The sequence below is a fragment of the Tursiops truncatus genome, chromosome 9, assembly GCF_011762595.2.
Source record: "Tursiops truncatus isolate mTurTru1 chromosome 9, mTurTru1.mat.Y, whole genome shotgun sequence".
Classification (NCBI taxonomy): Eukaryota; Metazoa; Chordata; class Mammalia; order Artiodactyla; family Delphinidae; genus Tursiops; species Tursiops truncatus.
The window spans coordinates 49900476-49927094 of NC_047042.1; the positions used below are offsets into that span (position 1 = coordinate 49900476).

General features: G+C 36.0%; 1 protein-coding gene across 6 annotated transcripts in view; it reads right to left on the reverse strand.

The window, feature by feature from the left end:
- Positions 1-180: 180 nt before the first annotated feature.
- The window catches only part of ANKIB1 (ankyrin repeat and IBR domain containing 1), a 158882-nt gene continuing 132443 nt past the window's right edge, over positions 181-26619 (reverse strand). For 3 of the 6 annotated variants that reach the window (XM_033863070.2, XM_033863071.2, XM_033863073.2), the window contains 10 exons: positions 21311-21441; positions 15913-16047; positions 14871-14957; positions 14719-14785; positions 12534-12679; positions 10999-11177; positions 10121-10172; positions 6237-6351; positions 3706-3839; positions 181-3350 (listed from right to left, as the gene is read on the reverse strand). In XM_033863070.2, coding sequence (XP_033718961.1) covers positions 2610-3350; positions 3706-3839; positions 6237-6351; positions 10121-10172; positions 10999-11177; positions 12534-12679; positions 14719-14785; positions 14871-14957; positions 15913-16047; positions 21311-21441 — 1787 coding nt within the window. In that variant the 3' untranslated portion in view covers positions 181-2609. The remainder of the gene's footprint in view (positions 3351-3705; positions 3840-6236; positions 6352-10120; positions 10173-10998; positions 11178-12533; positions 12680-14718; positions 14786-14870; positions 14958-15912; positions 16048-21310; positions 21442-26619) is intronic. The other 3 variants (XM_033863068.2, XM_033863069.2, XM_033863072.2) reach the window with 3 other exon arrangements.

Sequence of the window (26619 nt, forward strand, 5' to 3'; positions counted from 1 at the left end):
GGACTTATCTCTGGGGTATAAAATGCTCAGTAAGTGGGCTAGTGTAAAAAATATTAGGAATTAATCTATTACATGTAAGAACCAAATCAATCCCATCATACTGGAGGGAATTTAACTTGAAAAAGATCAGCTTCCTGACTTGGTTAAACAAAGTCTATAATGTAATGAGACAAAAGTGAAGTAGTTTAAGTAATAAATGTTTAATCAAAGAATTTTACATATTATTAACAGCATTCATTTGGCTAAACATCTACACGTTTGTAGAATCCTACTGTATATAAAGTGGGAATGTATCAAGTATAGACTATGAAAGTGCAAATAACAAGTCAAGGTTAGAGTAATTTTTTTTTTACATTATAAAATTAACTTGTTTACAAAATAGGCTTTGCCAAACTTTATTTGCGAATTGTAAAGTCAATGACTATGTTTTTAAAATATGTACCAAGGAAATACAAATTGGATAATGATCGTTTTCATGCTCAGGAGAGAACACCACAGAAACACAGGGTACTGCACAAGTGAGAGGAACCAGAACCCACGGCTATACTGTCTGCACAAAGGGCACTCTTTCTCACCCTACTGCAGCTCTGCAAGGCGCCTCAATGTGATACAAAGACTCTTTCTATTGAAAAATTAAAACTTGACCTAAAAACTGATTGGTGTTGATATTTTCAACCCAAAATAAATTTGTAAAAAAATCCTTTAATGGACTATTTCAGTTTAATATACAGTAATACACTGCAGATAAACCTAATATTTTCCCCAACTAATTTTAAAAGGGATTGATATCAGTGTTTCTGATAATTGGGGATATAAAAACTAATGTGGACTTCTGATATCCATGGCAAAGGAGCAATTCCCACACAGTTTATCCTAAGGGAATAGGGGAATATTAAATACTCTAATATAATGTCTGAGCCATACGGTTTAAAGTACAAGAAAATTTCAAAAGCGGGGTTTGGGAAAAAAAGTAATCGAAAACCACAATTACAACTCATGTGGATATAAATACTAATATAACCTTTTACCCAGCCCAGGACTTGCCTGTACAAACTTGGTACTGAAATTTTGGTATCTGTAGATTTCTGATAAGAATCTGGCAAAACATTAAATGGAGTATTACGTATCTATTTTGCTTATGTTACGCTAGTTTTGATAATATGTAAGTAAAACAGCCATTCCAACAGTTTATTCTAGTTTTAATTACACACTGTACCATTGTATCTTAATTACAACTAGGACCAGTATTTTCTTCACAGTAAGACACTGATAACTAGGAAGTTGATTTTTTTTCAACACTAAACAGTAATCACACAGCAAATGAGTATTGTGCAATACAACAAACACGTCAGCATTTGCGATTTAGGCAAACAAACTGATTGAACATTTAGTTGTTATATTTACTGTAAAGGCAAGGCCATGGGTGGTTTTATGGAGGTCTTTGCAATTCACACAGCATAGTTACTTCGGAAGAGACACTGAAATCTGAATTACTTAACTGGCAACTATCCATTTAGGTTAGGCAAAGGCACGGTAACATGTTGCGCAGGATGTTTTATTGAGTTTTTTAATAATTGTGGGATTTACTATAACTCATGAAAACTCCACTTTTTTTCTATTTTATAAAACACTTACCATTAAAAGTAATTGCACCCATTAGTAATTAGAATGCACTGTAAAATTGTGAAAACAAAGAACTATGATTGCACTTCCAATAAAGTGTCTCTTAAAATACAGCACCGCTGTTGCTAATCAACTGTACTTTAATATTAAAATAAACTGTATTTAACAGCAGCATTAGATTTTGTTAACTTAAGCTACAGGCTACATTTATTTAAATGCAGTCTCCATGGCAACAAAAGCCCATTAAACTCTGGAATATCATTGCTACCAAGTGGCACCTTTTACTTCTGAGAAGGCTGAGACTGCTCTGGAGCCCTCCAGGACACCGCACACCTGACGTCTTGTTAGCGCACGAGTCAGAGTTTGGCACAAGTGGACTATAAATAGACATGAAAAGAGATCTTTGATTCATGTGAAAATTAAAATGAATTACACTGTGGTAGATGCTGCACTAAAGAGAAGCCTTGGATACCTCAATTCACACTGCTCAGACAAAAAGGAAGAAAGAAAATTACGGAAGAGCACGAAGAAATTGAGGAATGAAATGTTATTAGATCTGTCCAAAATAACTTCTAAAATGAAGAAAACTTTCATTCTTTTAAAAAGGAAAAACCACCCAAGGATTGGAGAGTAAGCCTTTAATTTAAATGTTCAATTTAAGTATTGCTGACGTTAGGCTAAACAGAGGACTGCATTTTCTTAAAATGTGGAATCTAACCTATTTATTTCATTTGTGTTTCTCTCTCCCACTCTTCTGTTCGTCAGCAAAAAGGGGAAAAGCTATCCAATTAAATACAAAAGAAATTAATTCCCTGTAAGGTTAAAATCAGAAATGAAGCTACCATTCAAGGGAACTCCTTTGTATTTAATTCTAATGTCAGTGGTTTATAATTAGTTGGAATTAAGTGGATCAAATCTCTATAAAGCATATTCCACTAGCATACCATCTGTACCTGCAATTGATTTAGAGCCCCGAGGTGTGCAGCTCACACTAAATGTACTTGTTCAGGCCAGTCACTTGAGGTTTGAGGTGTTTGACTTGAAACATCAGAACCATCCCCCTTGTTGGCTGCCTCATTACCACTGTCGCCAGCTTGAGATGCTGTTTCCCCAGCCAGAATGTTTCCTTCCAAAGGATTTTCTTCTTCTATTTGGGTTCCTCTACCTTCACTGACCACAGCATCTTCAAACACTGAATCTTCTGGCAGCATCAGTTCCACATCCCTCACACCTTCTGACTCATCTTTGACACAGGGGAGCTGGGAATCTGCACTGATTTCTGTAGCTGCTGGAGGAATCAGGGCGATACTCTGAGGGTTCATGTCATGAAACCAAGCCATAATATTGCCAAGAAGATTGTCATTGATGTTGGCGTCCTGGCCAGCTGAGTCAGGGTCACTGGATGAGGGATAGAATTCACTTCTCACCTCACTGAGAGGGTGTGAACTCAGGGTGTCAGTTGAAAATGGGTCACTTTCTGCTCCTAGTCTCATGAGGCTGTTACCAAGTTCCAGCAGCTCAGAACTGCTCAACGCAGCCCGAGGGCTATCTGTGTTCCTGGGGACGGAGTCCAGCCTGGAAGGTAAAGAGGTGCCTATCGCTCCTAATGATGCTTCATTACTGAGAAAGTCTCTATTTTCTTCATTGATGGCTAGCCCAGATTCTTGCAGAGATAACTGTATTGCAAGAAGTATATTGGGATCGTCTTCATCCAAGGAACTCAGAGCCTGAGGCAACAGAAAGTAAAATTACTTTAAAATTTAAAAGGAAAAATGATTGAACCCAGTGAGGTCTACCACTGTTCTTTTACCAAACAGATAATTAATAGTACCTGTATTTATACAGAAGAATTATCTGACCTACTCAAATCTTATTCTAATTTTCCCCTTGTGGATGCTAAAGGGAAAAAAATTTACTTAAGGTAAATCTGAAATAGAAGAATCTTTCCCTATAGTACATCTCTGAAGCAAAGATTTTAGAATGGAAGGAAGGAAAAGGAAAGCAACAGAAGTAAAAATAGGAAGCCAGGCTAAACAGAGAAAGAGCAAAAGCAGGGGCAACGAGGCTGCCCAGAAAGGCTACCTGAAGAGAGTCCTGGTTCTCAGAGTGACTGGCGGGGGTGTAGTCGTGCAGAGAAGAGCTGTGCAGTGCGCTCATAGACGCAGAACTTACCACGGAGGTGCCAGGCCTGTGGCCACCGCCACCTTCCGGGATATCTGTTTCAAAGCAAGTGGTGCCAGAGATAATTTAGTCATACAAGATCTCATACATCTTTTTATTTAAATTGATGATTTCTCTTTGAGTGCTGGTGAAAACCTGTGTTCACAAGTTCACTTAATCTTTCAGAGATTTCTCATCCATATTTGTCTCATCATAAACAGCAATATATATCTAACACTATTACTTCAAATCCATGATCGTTCTTCATATTTTTGCTTGAATTATAAATGGTTCTATTCACAAATACAAGTGCTACCAAGTGCTCTTTTTTTTCCCCTTAAGCAATAAGAAAGATGTTTTAGTTTTCAGAGTTCTTAAAACTACAGAAGGACTTCCCTGGTGGCGCAGTGGTTATCCGCCTGCCAATGCAGGGGACACAGGTTCGATCCCCGGTCTGGGAAAATCCTACATGCCGCAGAGCAACTAAGCCCATGTGTCACAACTACTGAGCCTGTGAGCCACAACTACTGAGCTCACGTGCCTCGAGTCCATGCTCTGCAACAAGAGAAGCCACTGCAATGAGAAGCCCGTGCACCGCAAGAAGGAGTAGCCCCATCTTGAGGCCTGTCGATCCTGATTTATTAAAGATGATCTGCTGACACCATAGTTTGAAGATTTTCAATTAATAATTTAATATTTAAAGCTGATAATTAATATAATTTATCTTTAACACCAGAAATTAAAAAAAATGTTGCTAGGAGAACTGAGGCTAGGAGAAAAATATTTCATGAACGCAATAACAGTAATAAACAGCTACAATTTATTGAGTGCTCACTAGGTGCTATTAGTACTTGAGGGTTTTACACTTATTATCTCATTTAATGCTCACAATAAGCCCACAAAGTGATACTATTATTATTGTTTTTTTTAAAAAAAAAATTTTATTTATTTATTTTTTTGGCTGCCTCAGGTCTTAGTTGCGGCACCCAGGCTCTCTAGTTGTGGCACGCCGGCTCTAGAGTGCGCAGGCTTAGTTGCCCCGAGGCATGTGGGATCTTAGCTCCCCGACTAGGGATCAAACCTATGTCCCCTGCATTGGAAGGTGGATTCTTAACCATTGGACCACCAGGGAGGTCCCTATTCTTTAGAATGAGGAGACCAAAGCTTGGAGAGGGTAAGTGACTTGACTAAAGTTTCACACCGATATGCAGCAGAGCTGGGGTCATGAACTCAGGTCTGTCTGACTCCACAGCCCATGTACTTTTTTTTCCTCCCCCTCCAGTCAAGGCTTTACTGGCGCCCCTGTTGCAGCAGTGGGGAGCGAGAACAAACAACAGGTTCCCTAACAAACAACAGATTCCCTTGCTTGCTCGCTCCCCAAGGGGAGGTGAGCTTGTTCCTTATATGGGGGGAGGGTAGGGGTGTGTCCAGTGGTGTGTGTGGGGGGGTGGCTTAGGTGTTTTGCCCACCCCTCTGGGGGTGTTGAGTGCAGGTGACATGCGCAGTACTCTGCCTTTGCTCCCAACACCCTGTTTTTGCTCCCCGCTATTCAGAAGTAGCAGTTGAGTTTTTGGGTCTTTTGTTTCTTTTTGTCCATAATTTGTCCCAACTGTACATGCATGCAGTTATTTTTAGTCCCATATAGTTTCTTTGTTTTGTTGCTCAGAGAGAGGTATGTCCAGGTGCAAGCATTGCAGCACTTCAGCAAAGGGACCTAGGTCCCAGCCTGTCTTTTTTTTTTTTTTTTCGGTACGCAGGCCTCTCACTGCAGCGGCCTCTCCCGTTGCGGAGCACAGGCTCTGGACGTGCAGGCTCAGCGGCCATGGCTCACGGGCCCAGCTGCTCCGCGGCATGTGGGATCTTCCCGGACCGGGGCACGATCCCGTGTCGCCTGCATCGGCAGGCGGACTCTCAACCACTGCGCCACCAGGGAAACCCCTGTCTCATTTTTAGTGCTTTTTTTTTTTTTTGCCACCCATGTATCTTTCTGGTGAAATTGATGCTGGCTAAGGGGCCAGCTAGGGGATCTCAGTTCTCTCCACATGATCTCTCCATACTATCTCTCCACATTGGCTACTTTGGGCTTCCTCATAGCATTCTGGCTTGGTCCCAAATATAAGTGTCCCAGATGAAGAAAGAAAGAAAGGCAGAAACTATATCCTTTTTGTGACTTAGCCTCAGAAGTCACATAGCATCTTTTTTTGACTGTACTTGATGTACAAAGACCAGAGTCCATGTGAGAAGTTATGGGATAAAGGACACAAAGGGAAGCCATTAACTGCACGGCGCATGTTCTTAATCGCCCTGGTTTTCTGTACCCTGTGACATTAGAAGCATCTGCATGTTGACTGTATATCTAAATTACAAACTGTTTCACAAATATTTAGATTAGCCACTTTTAACAATAAATGCAAGAGAACTAAGATTAAAACAAACCCAACTCAAGAACTCACCTAAAGTGCTTTCACTTGGCTCATCAGGGTCTGGAGGATTACTAAGCATACTGTGCACATCTCCTCGACGGCGCTGTTGTCTGTGCCTCCTCCGATACTGAAATTCAGCATATTCCTGCATAAACCAAAGGTTATAAAATACAGGAGAGCATGCAAATTTTTAAATGCAAATAAAACAAACAATACACTTTTTTTCTAGGAAAAAAATGTGTGATTTTATATACATATTATAAAATCACTTGGCTTTAGAAAAAGAAACTGTAGGTATTGCCATGCCAAGGAAACAGAAATGGTAAAATGGAAAAAGAAAAAATTTTAAATAGCCATTATAATTGTCTGGATAAATTGGGGATACTTGCAAGCTCCAATGCCAGATCATAACTGAGCCTTATTTCATATGCCTGGGTCTTGTTATCTAATATTATAACTAATGCCAGAATGATTTTACTAATAAAAGTTAGGCCCTCTCTGGAGGTCTGGTTTTAAAAAAAATGACTGTGATATATGCAACAGAAAATAAAAGAAAAAGATAAAATAAAGAAAAGCACTAACAGTTAAGTGCTTGTTAGATTGTTGGATTCTGTATTCTTTGGGACTACTACATACCATACTCACATCAAAGAAGAATATGAGGTTACCTTTAAAATAAGATGTTACTTGGCTTCCTTCCTATATTAGTTAATATGTGGGGTTATCTACAACCCAGGCAGGGGGAAGTGTTTTCTATTTAGCATATGGGAAGAACACAGATTTGGGCAGATGTCCCTGAGTTTATTTTATATTTGTGATAATAGTTTAAAGTGGGTTTGCTATCACCAGAGGCAGAACCTGGGCCTACCTGCTATTATCTGCATACAAATGCACTTTTCCAGATTTTAGAGACAGAAGAGACTAGAAGACAGGCCAGTGTGCATGACACCAGCATAAAAAGGCTAATTTTGAGAATCGTTATAGATTCTTTAAGTGATAAACACTAAAATATTCAGGTTTATGATTATCTGGTTACTCTAGAATATTCAATATGCTTATGTTGTGAAAGTAACTGGAATAAATGAAAATAAGTTTTAAAACCCCAGTAAAACTTTTACGTCATACAACTCTGGTTAAATTTATTCAAACTCCCTCATCTATGTAAGCAACTGGACCCTAATTAAAGAATGGAAGGCATTCTACCAGGTTAGAAACAAATGAACGTAAGATACTACAAGTGCCCAGAGACGTTATTCAGGTTCTTTAAATTTACTGCTGAGCTGGGGTATCATTTCCTCTTTTCCTGGAGGCCCATGATCCAAAACTGGATGACTGTTAATGTGTCATCATGGTTCACTGGACCACTGAGGACTACCACGTTTCTCAGACAAAGATGGCAAGAAAACGTTATTTCAGTTAAGATTTATCTTTAGGGAGAATTTGTTTACTTTGTACACTTGGTGATGGTACAAAGTTACTCTGAATTAAATAAACTATTTCTGACCACAGAATATACATATTTCCAATTGAAGAAAACTAAGTGGTTAAAAAAACCTGTAAAAGAAACGTTATATTCACAATTATTCTGATAAAAAACTCAAATGGCCTTCTCTCACCATGCAACAGGCTTTAAAAAAATTGTTTTCATAAAATTAAACTTATCTGAAAATTTCCATGGATTCCTAAGATCTTCAAGTAAGCATATGAAAAGGCTTTAGTCGGGATACTCCAAAAGGTTTGAGAGTGTTAAGGCTATAGAGAAGAGTGAGAAGTTCTAGGATTTACAGGGAAAAAAGCTTCCAGGAGTTTTTTTTTTTTTTTTATAAATAATAATAGCCACCATTTATTGAGCACCAATTTTGTTAGTGACTTAAACAGATGCTTTAATCCTTCCAGAACTTCCATGGGGTAGATATCACCATCCACATTTTAAAGATGAGAAATTAAGGAAGACACAGCCTAAATAGACCTTAAGTTATAGGGCTAGACCTCAAATTCTGGTGTCCCTTAGACTTTTCGATCATGCTGTTTCCTCTGGGCTCCACTGCCTTTAAAGTGGCACAAAACAAATACTGATGCTTGTCAATGACTCACTCAATTTAGTTTAAAAGGAATAAGATGTAATTAACTTTAATGAAAAATATAAATTCAACCTAAAAGTCTACTGAAGTTGGGCAACATTATTTTTTTCAGAATCCATATGAAGGCAAAAAGCTAATTTTTATAGATATAATTTTGGCAGATACTTGATAGTCACACACATGCAGAATTTTAAAGGTTCATACTGTGGTAATTCTTTACATCTGCAATAAGGTTTACATAAAAGCTTGGTGTTCAATGTACCAAAGACTTTAAAGAATAGAAAACTGAAAGTGAATTAAATTATCCTTATAAAATTTATTAATTCATAAAAAATAAATTTAAGAAAAATGTTATTTATAATTTCACAGTTTTCAATCCCAAGAGGACAAGAGCTCAATAATTTTATTTATAAGTATTCACATGTGAGGTAAAAAGCCTGCCTATATTTTTACAAAATGAAATGGTGTTAGTCATATTAGCAGACCCTCAATATTCAAGAGAAATATTTTGAAATTACTAAAGTTATTTTCAGAGCCAGAAGCCACAAGATGATGCATACATGTCTGTGAATATACTGGTAAAAGTTTTATTTTTGCTAAATTGTGTTTCTACCTTGAAATACTGAAATCTTTGTATTCTTTTTTTGATAACTGAAGCTTGTTTATTCCTCCTTTTAGGTGGAAGTTTTCCATACTATTCCCCAAAGCTGAAATTATACGATTACACAGAAATATTCAAGCATAGGGTCAGGTAAAGAAAAGGTTCATAATTTGTTTTACAATAGAAATTTCATTAATATATTAAAATTTTAAAAAAAATTTAAGTGAATTTAAAATTTCTGTATCAGAGCTCTAAGTACAAACTCTTCCTCAAGTAAATCTTGTTTTGCATATATCTACCTATACAAAAGGCCACAAGGTGATTGCAAGTATCCTTAGCAGCTGAAAAGAGAAAGTATCTGATTTAAATAAACCACAGTCATTTATGGATAACAGTCAATTCCACTGTCTTTCAGTTGCAGATAACATATGGACTATAAATGATAAAGGTTTCATAGTTCGTCCTGCTGCCTTCCAAGAATTAAGTTAAAAGGTTATCATAATATAAGCGTCGAATGGTATACTGTTGTATAAAGAACCAGAAAGTAGAGAACTGCTAAAACCATTTAAAATCAGACTCAACAGTGACAGTGGCAATTTAAATCTCAGAAAATAGCAATGTGATTAAGATTTTCACTTTATCTTATTTCTATTTGCAGCAAATGTTATTTGCAGTATTAGTATTTTAAGATGGTATATCAACAACAACAACAATGAAAACAAGAAGAGTGTGAAAATCTTAAAGAGAAGCAGAGAGCAACTATCAAAGCATTCTTTCTGCATAAACACTAAGGTCAAGTTTCCACCTTAGTAACTGATTATAAATCAATGCTAACAGGTTGTTGCAATAACTTTAAAAAAAAGGATTGTCTATTTAGATTTTTAATAAATTCGGATTGAAACAATATTACAACTAGAAATGCATTTCTAATAAATAAAATTAATATTTCTGTTAATTAAAGATGTTTTCCAAAAACGTAAGCTATAAATTGGCCTTCTGACTATTCAGTAATTAAAAATAAGAGAGGGTATGCATTTAATAATGTGATGATAATCCAATGAATAGGTAAATGTAGACTCTGCTGAGGCATTATTATTATAAAAGAAAGAAAAAAACATTGCTTACAATCTCAGTAGGATATTTAGAATAGATGAGGGTGCAAATGCAAGCAGGACTGCACTAAGGTAAATTATAACTAACCAAACCAAACCAAACCCGCACAAAACAATTACCTCAGGTGATGCAAATCCTAAATATTCCCAATCCCATGTTCCACCAGCAAAGCTACAAAGAAATTAGACATACCATTTGATTTATTATCAGTACTACAAAGTACAAACAATCAGACCCTTGCCCTTTGAACATTACTTTTAATTCCTCTGCTTGGAACTTGCTTAACCAAAGATCAACTACTGAATATAATTAAAATGATTCTTTAATTTTTTCTTTCAAATTCGACATTGCTTTATGTTTGTATAAAATGGTGGAAAAATTAAAAACCACCATGCTATACCAGAGTATTTTACAATTGCTTTTATTTTTAGGGGTTTATGTAAAAATAAAGGTCCAAGGAATTTCTAATGCTTATAATTAATATGAATAAGAAAATATGCTTCAATTTATAATGGCAGAAATAGTATAAGTGTCTGAAATAAAACAACCAAAACTCAACTGCTCTTTAATGGATGAATACGGATCACTTAAAAAACTTTACGAATATCAGATTTCTAATTTCTTTACAACTTCTTACCAAAAAATACAAATATGACCATAACAATTTGGCAAGGCTTCCAAATTCTACATTATAAGATGTTTCTGACTATCAAAATGATGCGTTAGAATACTTGTTGAATTATGAGTTCACTGAAGTGTGAAATTTACCTAGCCTAATTTAGTCTGAGAAACTATACAATGAAAAACAAAACAAAAAAATAGATATAGTACTGGGGGAAAAAAAACACCAAAAAGAAGTTAACATACTTTTATCAGCTATCCATATTTTAGGTATAAATAACTTTCAGGAATATGAACCCTAGTTGGAGAAAAAAATAAACCTGCTAGCATTTGTGGCTGGTGCTAGGATGAGTTCCATGGTGTGTGTCCTTTTCACCTGCGTCTTGGAGCTTCTGGTGAGTCTGCAGGAGCAACTCCCCGAGCCACAGATGCCAGGAACTCTTGCCTCTTCTGCTGTACAAGGCATGCTGCCTTGATTATCTTGTGGCGGGGTGTGCGAAGGTAAGGCCTATTGACTTTTTGGGCAAGGTCTTCAGTGACCATCTCTAAGTCTGTCTATGTTAAGAAGAGGAAAAAAAAAATTATAGGTTGAGTGGGTTAGTCAATAGCAAATCCAGTGTCTGTCTGGTTAAATCTAACTCTTTTGAAATCAGAAATTAATCCAAATTTTATATAACTTCCAATTTAACATATGTTTCTACTTTGCACATTTTAGGAAAATAGCATTCATTAAATAGGCATTTAGAGTAATGTAGTTGGTATGGATACAAAGAAGTAGTGAGTATAATATAGCAGCTGTGTAAAAAAAATTTATAATTTGTCTGTGTGAAAAAGAACTAATAAATTTCAAGGCATTGTACATGTAAGTGCCTGACCACATGGTACAGACTATATGTAAATGCTGAAGGAATGTGAAGCAAGGCAAAACCTTTGTAATTTGGGGTTAGGTCTGGAAGGCCTCATGGAGAAAAAGAATATTCAGCATTGAAGGAAATGTAAGATATAAATTAGTAGAGGGGAGTTCAAAGGGATGACATAAAAATAGTAGCAAGAGGAGAAAGTTTGGTGACTTCAAAAAAAAAAAGGAATGTACAATGAACCTGGTCAGCTACACTGATGTCAGTTTGCTGACATGTTTTGTTTTGTTTTTTCAAGTACTCTTAAGTTTTTCAGTTGTACTGTTAAAATGAACTGGCAAATAGCAACTTTCCTATCTAGTATGTAATGTGGTTTGTTTCGTTTTTGAAGATAAAATGCCTAATTACATAATCAGAATTAGGCCAGATTTCAACCTCAACCAGTTTAAAATAAAGAAATAAATGTGGGGGCTTCCCTGGCGGCGCAGTGGTGGAGAATCCGCCTGCCAATGCAGGGGACATGGGTTCGAGCCCTGGTCCGGGAAGATCCCACATGCCATGGAGCAGCTAAGCCCATGCACCACAACTACTGAGCCTGTGCTTTAGAGCCCGCGAGCCACACCTACTGAAGCCCGCGAGCCTAGACCCCAAGCTCTGCAACAAGAGAAGCCACCGCAGTGAGAAGCCCGCGCACCGGGACAAAGAGCAGCTTCCGCTCGAAGCAACTAGAAAAAGCCCACACACAGCAACGAAGACCCAACAGAGCCAAAAGTAAATAAATAAAATAAAAGAAGAAAAAAGAAATAAATGTGGTAGGAAATGTTTACATAGCTCAGAACTCATTCAAATCTGCACAGTGACAAATTCAAACATAAAGAAAATTTCAGTTTATTATTGGTAACTTTTCCTTTATTTAAAAACCATTCTGAAAACAGAAACAAAATTGTTTAATTACACTCAAGTAAGATAAACCTTAGTTATAAAGTGGTTGAAAAAGGAGAAAATCTGTTTTTCATAGTAACTGCATTTAAATTTAATAAAAAAGACATCTTACTTGCATGAGTTCAAAAATTTCCTTCTTTGTGCTTTTAGGTTCTAAGAAAAATCCATATGGATAAGAACACTTGAGAATACGTCGAGTTTTTAAGAGCACATGAACTGCATCTTCGATGAAAGTGGTATCTGGACAGCCTCCTTCAGCTATAAAGTAAACCAGGCACAGTGAAAAAATTTTTTTTGCAAATACACTATTATAAAATTAAACAACTAAGTTTTCTTAAAAGAAAGAAAAAAGAACAAGGATCCCTAAGAAGAAACTGTTTGAAGTAGCTATATGATAGTATTTATTTGAACTAGACTAAAAACCTACATAAAACACTCATACGTTTTGCATTTAGGTGACGTGTATGCATTTATAAATGGAGCACACCCTGCAGTAGCCCAGGAGTACTGATGGCAGTCATGAAGGAATGCATACATTGATCCTGGATTCTGTTCTCACCCTGTGAGTAAACAAATCTAGCTTTAGGTCAACTCAAAGGTTCCATGTTTTACTAAGTTTTTTAGGTTATCCCTAGCAGAATTCTACTCATTAAGAATTAGAACAAATGCCTTGCTAAGTTGCTTGCTAAAAAAAAAAAAAAAGCCTAATTATAAATTATGCTTCTGCAAAAACAACATTGTAAGGTAAAAGACACAACATTCTGGGGAACAACTGGGTAACTAATGCTAGTTAATAAATACTCCAGGGAGAGAAAGGGAGGAAGAGTGGTTTTATTTCTTCCTTTCCAAATCTTCTACCTTTTAATTCTTCTTTATGTCTTACTATGCTGTCTAGAACCTCCAGAAGGTTGAACAGAAGCAGTAATTTACATCTACAAATACTTATTGTATATTTAGTATGTTTTGGGCACTGTTCTAAGTATTTGAGATACGTCCGTGATGGAATAGACTGTAGAACCTGTGAGGACTTTTTCTTTCAATTTTTACTGTGGACAATAATACTTCAAGAGTTTGGTATTGGCTTGATATAGTTATGTCATTACTACAGTCTAAGAACTAGTAATTAACAAGGAGACTAAGCTGCTACTGATGCTTTTTGTCCCACTCTAATTTATTTAACTTATGGTTATTGTTTTAATTAGGAAGTTATCCTCATGAAAACGGTGTTAGTACTCATTACTTTTATAAAATGGAGCAAACACAAGGGTAATTGATTCCATTTTAGGCTTAAAACCTTTTATATATAAGCTGTGATTATTTAAAAAATGTGACTTTTTAGGGACTTCGCTGGTGGCACAGGGGTTAAGAATCTGCCTGCCAGTGCAGGGGACATGGGTTCGAGACCTGGTCTGGGAAGATCCCACGTGCCGCAGAGCAACTAACCCTGGGCACCACAACTACTGAGCCTGTGCTCTAGAGCCTGCAAGCCACAACTACTGAAGACTGCGTGCCTAGAGCCCGTGCTCCGCAACAAGAGAAACCACCGCAATGAGAAGCCTGCGCACTGCAACGAAGAGTAGCCCCTGCATGCCACAACTAGAGAAAGCCCGCACGCAGCAACGAGGACCCAAAGCAGCCAAAAAAAAAAAAGTCACTTTTTAAAACAAACTTGCCAGAACCTGTACTCTGTGTGGTCACTGAGATATTATATTTTAATTATGTAACTAGTATTCAATCCATTTTTAGGAATGTTCTTTTTGAACTTCCATTTTAGGAACCATAAGTAAGCCCTATCTCGTGACTTTGCTTTTTGACTCCAATGTCCGCTATTTACCAGTGACATGATTTCTCCCAAAACTGTACTTGACTTCTATTCTATACTAGGCACTCTACCAAATTTTCTCATGAATCTTTAGGAATTCAGTTACATGACAATTTGATGGCTTGTGAATCTTGCTCCTTTGACTAGGTCAGGGATGCCTTTTTGGGCCCATTCACTTTTCCCAACATTGTAGAGCATCATCAGCAGTGGCACAGAGTAAGCAAAACCACAATGTGTGTTTATCTGCCAGCAGCAGAGCTTGCACTAAGAGGAGCAGGTGACGTAAGCAAGGTGGAAAATCTTACCAGAGGCCTCAAATGCTAAACTACACTCTGGGCTTCTGAAAACTCCAAACTGCCAAATGAGCAAATGGAGATAAGGTATTCTTTTAAGGGTCTTAACCTCCTACCAATGAAGTGACTTAAGCATGACAGCTATTTTATATTAATTATCACACATATCACTTATAACTTACTTTCTTTGAGAGCTCTACTCAATTGCTCCATCTTTTCTTTGGCTGTTTTAAGAAGGCGTTGTTCTAACTAAAAGAATAGAAATAAATAAATATATCATTTTCTTTATTCACAACAGTAGAGTTTAGCACATTTGAAATGATTTGGGACATACCTGATAGCTATGTTCATGATTTTTAAATCTTGTGTAGTAGTGCATAAATCTGTCAAGTTCCTGAAATCGTTTGTGTTTTTTCTCAGCCTAGGAAACGAAGTCCACAAATGACATTTATAAATAAAAGTACTAGCTATTAAAATTGTTTTTTTGATCACTTCAAAATTTTATTAGTAACAGATAGTAGTGCATACAGATTTATCGATTATTTTGTTGAGAAAATAATAACCAATACATTTTAAACGCTTCCCAGAACAAAGTCTTGTATTTGTATTCTCTGTGACAAACCACTGAATCCGCAATTCCCAGAGTGTAAGGTAAATATGTCTCTCAAACCTTATGTTCACTAGATCTTCAATGTTTTATTATGTTGTTTATTGCTATGGACTGAAATGTGTCCCCCATCAATTCATATGTTGAAGGTGTAACCCCCAATGTGACTATATTTAGAGATAGGGCCTATGAGATGATAAAGGTTGAACAAGGTCATTAGGGTGGAGATCTAATCCAATAGAGCTGGTGCCCGTATAAGAAGAGGAAGAGACAACAGAGCTTGCTCTCTCTCCTTCCTGTGAGGACATAGCAAAAAGATAACTGTCTATAAGCCAGGAAGAGAGTCATTGCCAAAAACCGAATTGGTAGAAATCTTGATCTTGGACTTCCTAGTCTCAAGAACTATGAAAAATAAATTTTTGTTGTTTAAGCCACTCAGTCTATGGTATTTTGTTATGGCAGCCAAGCAGACTAAGATACTTATTATATACAATAACATAATATTATATTGTTGATATAATGTTAAAATTGTTTTTAAGTCATTTTAGAGACATGCTGGGATATACGTCTTGTCTAATCTTCACCAATATAAAAAAAAGAAAATTAAAAATAAAGCTCAAGTTTATAGAGCTATTTTGCTTAAATTAAAGGCTACTCTAAAGTGTATTGAATTTAAATGCCTCATTACAAGATAGAAAAAGAAGAAATGAAAAACACTGCCACTGGTATTAAGTGGCTTAGAGATCTTGGCTTCTACAGTTCTCTTTACCTCCACAGTCATTTCCTTGGATTGTTCCTCTACATGCTGAATGACTTCATAGCGAGTACATCTGTAATAACCTCCTGTGGAAGAACTATGTTTTTTCCATTCTTCTAGGCAAATCCAGCAAAAGTCATACTTGCACTTCAAAAGAAAACATATATGCAAATATCGCCCCATGTTAATATGCAAATTATTTTCTAAATTCCTGTCAACCAATTTGTAGAGATTAAACAATCCTGCCTGTGTGACCAGGAACAAATCTTCTCAAAGACACACCCTCCTCTTTTTGAGGTTTTCTCTGGAGACCTTATGTGCGCTATGGAAAGATGTGGGGGTAGTTTAAAGTTATTGCTTATAAGGATAAATTAAAATCATAATATTATTAAGTAATCTCAAGAAAGCTTGAAAAATATCAATGGGATATTCTTTCCAAATAATAAAACCAGATCCTGACAAATGTTTCATTTTTCAGGTGCATAGTAATCTTACCTTGGTCTATAAAGCTCCACCAGTGTATTTGAAAACTTCTGTTGACTTTGACAAACTGATTTTTAAACTGGGAATAAGTTAAAAAGGCCTCTAATCAGAACAGCTAACATAAAACCTATTTCTCATTTAAAAAAAAAAATTCTCTTTCTTAATTACCATAATTCGCAGACAATGCCAAAAAATATGAGTATTCCAGTATGAAAATATATCTTTTTCTCTCTTAAATGCTTATGGATTTTGAGCCAGAGAGATCTTTCCAATTTAAATCTATGTTTTCTCCTGGTACTTTTAGAGTTTGTTTAAAAAAATATTTAAATATTTGATCTGTTCAGAATTTATTTGGGTATTCAGTATGAATTAAACTTTATTTTTTTCCACATAGCTGCCCAGTTGTCTCAATACCATTTACTGAACAGTCCATGTTTCTCTACTGGTTGGAGATGCCTCCTTTACCATATACTGAATTCCCATTTATGTGTCTATTTTCTGGGCTTTCTTTCTATTCTGTTTCGTTGATCTGTAGATTCATGTACCAGCACCATGCTGTCTTAATTACTGAGCCTTTATAGTATGGGTTACTGTTTGACAAGGCTAGTTCCTCCTCACTATTCTTTTTCAGAGTTTTCTGGCTCTTCTTACTTTGTTTTTCCATGTGAACTTTTAATTAGCTTATCTAAATGCAGAAACAAAACCTGTTGCTATTTTTGTTGGAATCTTTCTATCCAAGAACTTTGTTATCTTTCTATTTGTTTGTCATCTTCTGTGTCCTACAGATAGGGGTCTTAACATTTTCTTCATGTAAGTCTTATCCATTTCTTAAGTTTCTTTCTAGATAAATGAGGTCTTCTTTTTCAGTATATATTCTATCTGAATGTTACTGGCACATGTGAAGGCTATTACTCTCTGCATATTACTTTTGTACTCTGCTAGTTAATTGAATTTTTATTGTTTGCAATAGGTTTTCAGTTGATTCTTGTGGGCTTTCTAGGTATACAATCATGCTGGCTGTAAAAAATGACAATTTTCCCACCTCATTTCTAATTTTTATATCCCCAATTTCTTTACATTGTCAAATTATGTTGACTGGTATCTCCAGTCCAATGTTAATAATATTTGTGATGGGGAGTATCTTTATATTGTTCTCAATTTTAGTGAGAGTACCTCTAGTTTCCCCACTAAATATCATGCTAACTTTTGGACTAAGATAGATTTATTTTTATCATGCTATTGCGATAAAAGGAAGAACCTATCTATTCCTATTTCTTTGTGCGTCTTATAAAGAATGGTTGTTGAGTTTTTGTCAAAGGCCTTTTTGGCATCTACAGAAAATTTACATGGTTTTTCTTCTTGTATCTACCACTAAAATGAGGTACAGTAATAGCTTTCTAAATATCAAACCATTCTTGTATTCCCGGAATAAACCCCACATGATTAATTAGTCTTTTTTTAAAATTAAAAACATGTTTTTCATTGAAATATAATCAATTATTCAATTATTCTTCTAATGCACTCTGCTAGATTACATTTGCTAATATCTGTATTTTCCCCTCCAATATCTTATTTAGAACTCATGCATTCTTCTTCATAAATAAGACAGATCTACAGTTTTAATTTTTATAATCTTGTCAAGTGCTGGTATCAAGGTTCTACTCAGTTTATAATAATAATTTGAAAGTTTCCATTTTCTTTTTTTTCTTTTTGTCCTGGAAACAGTCTGAATCACATTGGAGTTACCTATTCTTTAAAGCTTTGATAAAACTCTATTGTGAAACTGTTAGGGCCTATTGCTTTTAAAGGAGAGATCACTGAAAAACTCTTTCTTCTACGGAGTGAGTTTGTTTGGGTATTTCTTCTAGAGTTAGTTTCAATAAATTATATTTTCTTGGAAAATCAGTCCATTTCAAAACCAAGTTCAAATTTATCTGCAAGAGTTGAGCAAAGTTATCTCTTATTATTATTTTACTTTGCTTTGTTTATTGATTAGTCCCCTTTTTAAAATTTATTTATTTATTTATGGCTGCCTTGGGTCTTCGTTGCTGCACACGGGCTTTCTCTAGCTGCAGCCAGTGGAGGGCTACTCTTTGTTGCGGTGTGTGGACTTCTCATTGTGGTAGCTTCTCTTGTTGTGGAGCACGGGCTCTAGGCGTGCGGGCTTCAGTAGTTGTGGCATGTGGGCTTCAGTAGTTGTGGCTCATGGGCTCTAGAACGCAGACTCAGTAGTTGTGGCACACAGGCTTAGGTGCTCCGTGGCATGTGGTATCTTCCCGGACCAGCGACTGAACCCGTGTCGCCTGAATTGCCAGGTGGATTCTTTACCACTGTGTCACCAGGGAAGTCCCAGTCCCCTTATTTCTTATATTGTGTATTTGAACTCCCTCACCCCCACATTTTTCTTATTGCAAGCTTTGTGGTTTATCTTATTTTTCTTCCTTTAGAAAACCACTTTTGGATTTATTTATTAGTTGTATTGTTTTTCAGTTTTTGATTCACTGATTTCTGATTAAAAAAAATTCTTCTTCCTTGTTTTCAAGTTTGTATTTCTTGAGTCATATTCTTAATTCATTCCTTATTTTGTATCATTTTAAGTGAATAAGGCTATGCACATTTCTGAATTGCTTTAAATATAGCCCTCAGGTTCTGAAAAATTGGTTATTTATAGAAATTCTTTAATTTCCATTTTATTTTTACTCACGAGTTATTTGAGAGATTTTAAATTTCCAAATGAAAAGCCTTTTTGTAACTTTATTATTCATTTCTATTTTATTCCATTATGATCAGAGAATGTTGATTACACCACTCTATTTTCTGGATAATTATTTAGATTTTCTTTGATGATCAATGGTTAATTTTTTTGGTGAATGTTCCATGGGTACTTGAAAATATGGCATGAGTCCATCTTTTCAGGATACAGAGTCTGAATATATAGTAATCAGATATACCTTAGTCATTATGTCAAGTCTTATCTTCATTAATTTTTTCTCTACCTGGTATGTCACGAACAGAGAGCTGAATTAAAGTCTCTGTCCTCATTTAGCCCTTCACAAACATGTACTTACACAATAAATTGTGTACTTGTTTCAAGGTTCTGACAGTATGCAAGTTCTTTTGTTGCCTGCTAAAAGCAAACCTTGTGCCTGATTTGATCCAAGTACCCATCAGTACAGCTCCATTGATCTCTCAAAATTAGTGGCAAAACTTTCTACAAACAGCAAAATTTTACATTCTATGATAAGAAAAAGAATATAGAACTTTAATAATTTTTTATTTTTTAGTTGCAGCATAGTTTTCCACAGAGCCAGATCAATAAATTACTATAAGTGATTTAAAATGTGTAAGGATGCAATATTTAAATAGCTTCCTGAAAATTATCTAAAGGGAAATGAATAAAGAGAGTTTTTAAAATAAATGAACTTATTTTTATAGGGCCAAACCTGTCATTCTTTTAAAATGTTTAACAATTTGATTCCAGAAAGTAAAAACTATCTACTGAGTAATAATCAATATTGAAGCATTAATAAAGGTATATTATGATTTAGTCATTGTGTTAGAAAATAGATTCAATTACATATTACCTGTTGTCCCACATTTAAAAAAAACTATAAAAGTATAAACACTTCCTAGATGTCTCCTTTTATGTCATGAGAATTACTCATCAGTTTCCTTTGTTCAATGCAAATACTTCAGATGGTTAAATAAGACTACATTTACATAGTATGTAAGTAAATGTTTCTTTTATATGCAAAAGAAGTTTAAGCAAAATCTGTTTAAGATAAATTACCTTACATCATTAGCCTGATTAATTCATGAAAATATTCATTCACTCAATACATATCTATCAACTACTTACTGCTGGTAGGTGCTATGACTGAAATAAAGGTAATGTTGGATCCTGCCCTTTTATTAGTAGCCCAACTGCTGATTTTTATGGTCAACATGTATTTTTTTTTTTTACACATCTATGTAGTCTATATCAGACTGTCCAAGAAAAAACTAATATGGATGTTGGAGATAGGACTGCATATAAATGAAATAATTTTGGCCTGATCAGCTAAACTAATAAGCAATTCTGAGCATTTTACTCAGAACACTACTAAGTTTTTCTTCTTAGGAAATCACTGCTGTCTCACTAAGACAATTCATTCATGTTAATTTATTATAATATAAAATCATCTGGTAACTGTCATTATTTTTGAAGTCATAATAATATTACAGTTAAGCAAAAATGTTCATAAATGTAGGCATGGATTAATAAAATATTATTAACTTAATTCCAGAATATTTGTTTTAAATATGGTAGTTTCTTTCTATGCAATCTAGGTCAGGAAGGTAGCCTTCTAACAGTAATTATTTATAATAATTTTTAGCCAAGTGACATTTTCATTTTCAATATAGTAATGAGTTACTTATTTAATTGATGATTTCATTAGCAAACCTAAAGTCTGCCCACTGTTTCGGGCACCTTTCTTATACAGACATCAGGATTTAAATTTGGACTTAAGGGGATTGCTTGGGGCCTGACTTGGACCTTGAGACTATGCTGTGTGCTCCAAAATCAGCATTGCAAGAGATCTATGTAAGGTAGCACTCGATCATTTAACATTATTTATATATACACAAAACTCTCTCAGAATCCTCACTGGGGGAGTGGGTGACTGGGAGGGAAGGACTCAGGCATTTCTGATCTGGCCAAGTACCACTGAATCCTTACCTTTATTTTTAACATTCATCATGATTGTAAAATTTAGTAATATAAACCAACATTTATGTTATTTAACAAAGAATGTAGAATACAATCTTCTAGAATCCATCTGAAAGCCAATAAGATACCTATGCTTACAGCATTTCTTCTTTGGATTCACAATCAAATGAAGGTTCTAACTGCAAAGCATGTATTGTACAATCCTCTTTAACTTACCTTAGCACACTGCATGTGATTGCATCCCTCATTCTTCTGTATTGGAGACTTACAGTTAGCACAAGGCTTGGAGTTAGTTAACAACCAGAGACAGTTGGCAGCATCCTCATAAGCTTCACTAACTCCCACAACTTTGGGATATAAAGCACAAATACAGAAATAAATGATTTAGTGTACAACTCCAGATGGAAAAACACTCAAAGTTTTCTTTGCAGGCTGTCTCTCAATTTTAAATATATACTTATTTTCCTATTAGGGTCTATGGCAAAGTTTTTACCCATGATTAGTTAAGACAAAATAAAAATGAATCCAATGACATGTCTGAAAGTAAATTCATCATTTCCCCCAAATCTGCTCCTTTCTCTATCTCCTGTCCTGTTAAACGATATGATCTTCTACCCAGAATAGATCCAGGAAGAGCATGATCTTGGACACCTTCCTCTTTCCCTCATCTACTGTGTCCCATTGATTCTATCTCTTCCTCTTTCATATCCATCTTCTCTCCATTCCCACTTCTTATTGCTTTAGCTAGGATCGTCCACACCTTCTTCCCAGACAATTAAAACACAGAAACCAACCTAGCTCCCAGATCCTTCTCCCCCCACCCTCACAACCCACACTATATTGCCTCTATAAAGTGATCTTTTAAAAATACAAATCTTTAAATCTTCTAATTGCTCCCCACTGACTACAAGATAAAATCAAACTGTTTTAGCAAAGAATACAAAGCCCTTCATGATTTGGCCACTAACTACTGGTAAGGTCCTCCCACCCTCTATCCCCACACTAACCTTATACTCTTCATCATCTTAAACTCTGTTTATTCTACTTTAATTTGAGATCTGCACTCTTAAAGAATGCCAGGGTTTTTAAAGACTCTAACTTTTACATTTTATGTTCTATAAATCTCCACCACCACCCATGCAGAGATTTAGGGGCTGGAGAGAGTCGTAGACACATAATTAAAAATTTATTTTTTCCTGCAAGAATGACAGTAATGAAGTTTGTTTTCTAACTTCAAGTACATAGAGAAGTTCTACCTTTTCTTTACTGAAAGAGATGTCTGAAAATCACTTTGAAATCCTTGAGAGTAGTCCATTCAGTTAAGACCCTCATTATATGCAGATATTCTAGGAAGGGTTGGGTAACAGGTTAGCCCTACTGTTGAAAGCAGGGGAGAAATCAGAAGTTTTGAAGTTTAAAAGAAAAAGTTACTCAACCCCCAGATTTAATGGAGAGGAAAGGCGACAAAGGTTTGGGCTGTCTGATCCCTGGGAACTGGCTCTGCATATAAACTGGAAGAGATGAGCACCAGCAACAGCCCTTTGATGGAGCCTAGCAGTGGAGGAGTGGAGGCAGGGGGTGTCTTGCTGCAAGGAACCCTGGGTGCCTACCGACTTAAGTTTGTGTCAACAACAGAACAGCAGCTACTGCTGGACTGTAAAGCACTGGTTTTCAATTCCACATAGCAGAGAGAAACAATAGCAACGAAATGCTCAGACTGCACTCCATTTCTAAGGCCACTTGGTAGAAGATGGTTTGATTAGGGTGTGGTGCAGAGCATGCTCAGATAATTTGGTGGAGAACAGGAGTTTCAGAAGGAACATACTATACTTAATGGCTATGAAGGTCAGCTGTGAAGGTAATGCTGTTTACAAAGGGTACTATAATAAAACCTAATCACTAAGTACAGTGTCTAATTTTTGTTTAAAGTAGTGGCCTTTCTCCTCCCTTTAGCATCAACATTATTTTTAGCTCAGAGTCTCCAACATATTCTTATGACCTTTATTGTCCATTGTTATAATAAATAAAGCACAAAGCCATTAAAACAAAGCAGCTGTGTGGCCTGCAACATTAACAGTTTTATTCTCCTACCCTTGGAGAGAATGCTAGTTTCTGACTGCATTCTAGAGGATTACATGAAGTAAATCATGTTCAGAAAATAACCAACTATTAGTACAACAAAAACTTGAACGGGAAGAAATGCCTTTACTACCTGTGCTCTGAACATGCTCATTTCATACATCTGCCCTTTGTACATACTTTTCTCAATACCTGCAATACCCAAACTCCCTTCAATCTACCTGGTGAGTCTTCTCCATCCCTACTAACTTCCAAACTTTTCACTTCAGATGCATGTCTAATATAGCTTGATCTTCTTTCCTTAATAATCTAGTGTGCTTTTAGGTCTCTTTGTAAGAAAAATTAACTTCATTTAATCACGTATTACAGTATAAAAATCTCAGATCTATTAGTAGAATCAACATGTGCTCAAGTGAAAACAAAGTTGCTTTTAAAGACTGAATTCTTAAAAGACTATTGAATTTCATTCAATAACCATTACTGAGTATGTACTATGAAAAAAACTGGTCTTAAATTTTTATAAATTAACTATCATTTCACAGAAAATATAATCATTCCTGCTTCTTGCTCTGACAAGCTGCAATACAGGCAATTTCAGTACTGAAAAACAGTATTTCAATCTTTATATGGAATTAATTCTTTCAACTGAGCTCAGTATATTTTCTAATATTTTTCTGATCAATTAGATTTTGTCACTCCTTTTAAGTCTCATAACTCAAAGACTTTGGAAAACTAGGGATAAGGGAGAAAACGATCTCATGAATCTACAAGTTCGGTTGAAAATTCTTATGCCAAAGATATGTGACCATGACCCAAATTAATATGTGAACCCAATACAGCATTAAATCATACTTTTCTTTTTTGGAGTATTATTTTTGTATATTTAACAGTGATGTTCTACTTAAGTATTACAGTGGCCTATTATTGTTTGCTTTAAGCCTTACCCTAAATTTAATAAACTTAAAAGTGGCCATTAATAGTCTACTGGTTACCACCACGTTTCACTGTGGTGATTACACATCAATACAGAGAGACAACTTTTTCTCAGCAATGGGGAATTTTCTCTGCAGTCTTGGCTTTGGTTCCCTTTGCAGTGGACCACTTGCGGGTGTCCTGGGTCTCTTGCCTCCTATCCAATTTTCTAAAGTTCCTCCATCTTTCTGAATTAAAATCCTATTTGGGACTCTTTGAGGACTATCTTCAGTTTTTACTTGAGGTCTCCCTATCTCTGGCCACCAGAGGTAACCACGTATACACTAGTTCTTCTATTTCTCTTCTCTCTTCATTATCAGGATCATTATCTTATGCAAGGACAATCTGTCACAGTCCCTCCAAAAATCTGTACTGATTAGCCAGGTCATTCTCCTCCTTCTTCTCTAATAAGACTTATTTGTGAATATGGAATGATTGATCCAATTTTACATTGGCAAGGGATAACTAAAAATAGTCACCCATTTCAAAATACTTGCTTTATATCTCAGATCACATACTTCTGGCCATTTTCTCCTCAAGAATTAAATACTATACTGTACTAATTACTTCTTGTGGTGCATTAACTCTTTTAGGCAACTGGTAAGTACACTAGATTAATAACTTAATAAAATGAAAAGTTATCTTCTTACTTCTCCTGTAAACACCTTTCCTCTCCCATCTGTATTGGCTGTCTTGTTCAAGCCCTTATGTTCTCTCACCTGGACATGTTGAAGTTGTCTCAGAAACAGCTTTCTTACCTAGTATCTCAATAGCCCCTAATTCATCATCCACACTTCCACCTGAATGATTTTTCTAAGCAAACATCTTCAGTTATCACTTTCCTACTCAAAACTTCTTTTTGGTGTTTCGGGGTAAAGTCAGACCTCCCAGCATTACATATAACCCCCACCCCTGCACATGCAGTCTCATCTCTCACTGCACCTTTGCACTGGTTGAACCGAATTATTTGCAGTCCTTGAATACGCCATGCTATTTCACAGCCCTACTTTACCATGAGCCTAGAATGCCCTTCCTATTCTGGTCTGTGTGAAGAACATCTATCAGTTTTCAATACAAGGCTTATGTATCAATTATTTTATAAAGCTTTCCTTATCTCTTTCCTAGATGATCTCCTAACTAATCTGCTCCTTTGTCCCTCCCCTCCCTCACTATGTATCACAGGTATACTGTTCTCTCACACCACCTTTATACTTATTTTTCTGAGTTTTGTACATACCTGTCTCCAACTCTAAAATGTAAATTTCAAGAGCATAGAGGGCATCTTATTTCTGTACTCTAACATAAAACAGCACTAAATAAATGCTAAACACATAATGAAGATACTATTTAAAAGCAACAAGTTACTCCTAAGTTTTCTCAGCATTTTTTCTGAGCTGGAGACAAGCACTTCTAAAAGCCACTGGACATCTCCACACATATGTCCTGTAGGTACCTCAGGTGCAAAATGCCCACAACAAAATTCATTATTTTCCCCTGAAAATTACTCCTTTACCTGAATTTCCTAATTTCACCAATGACATCATGATCTACCTTGTGACCCAAACTAAAAATTCACCTTCCTACTTCTGACCTAACTCTCCTTTAGTCTGCCCTTCCTAGTTATCAGTTATCTTGATAAAAGTATCTTTAACAATGCCACTTCCCTATTCAAAAAATGCATTCTATGGCTTATTCTGTTAATAGGAAAAATTCAGACAATTTGGCAAGAACCCTCACAATCTGGCAACACCTACCTTTCCAGCCTCATCTCTCACAAATGTCTCCCCTGGACCATAATTTTAAACTCCACAGAATGTATAAAGAAATGCAGGTAGGTGGGCAATAGCAAGCCATCTCTAATAGAAATATAGATGTTTCTAGGTGTCAGAAGCAGAAGAAAACAAAATCCAGTCGTCTTGTCATGTTTAAAGGTGTTGCAGGGTAATGGTATTAATCTCTTTATGAAACTCACACACATAGACATACCCATACACAGATAGGGCTAATGGGTGGGTATCCAGAGAGCAATGGCAAGCTCTACCTGGTATTCAAGAGAGAGATACAATGAACCTGGGGAACAAGAACAATCTATACAAATCTTTTTGATTTGGGAAGCAGGTACTCAAAAAATATTTGTTGACTGAATGATGAATGTTCAGGACAGAAATGATTAATCAGCCCTCACTAAAAAATATCCTAAAATTATCCACTTCCCTTTGCTCCCATTTAAAGGACATGAGCCTTCTCATCATGTGAAAGGGATCGCCCTCATTGTCAATGAATAAACTGGTATTCTGGTTTACCTAAGTAGTGTCTTTTCCATGGATCTGAATAACCCCGAGTCAGTGCACAAAATCGATCTTGTGAATATAAACTGCTGAGAATAATCTCTCGGGCAATGGTATATTGCCCAATATAATACAAGCCTTTAGGGACTCATGGCTGCCAGCCAGTCTCTCCCAGTGTCACTTCAG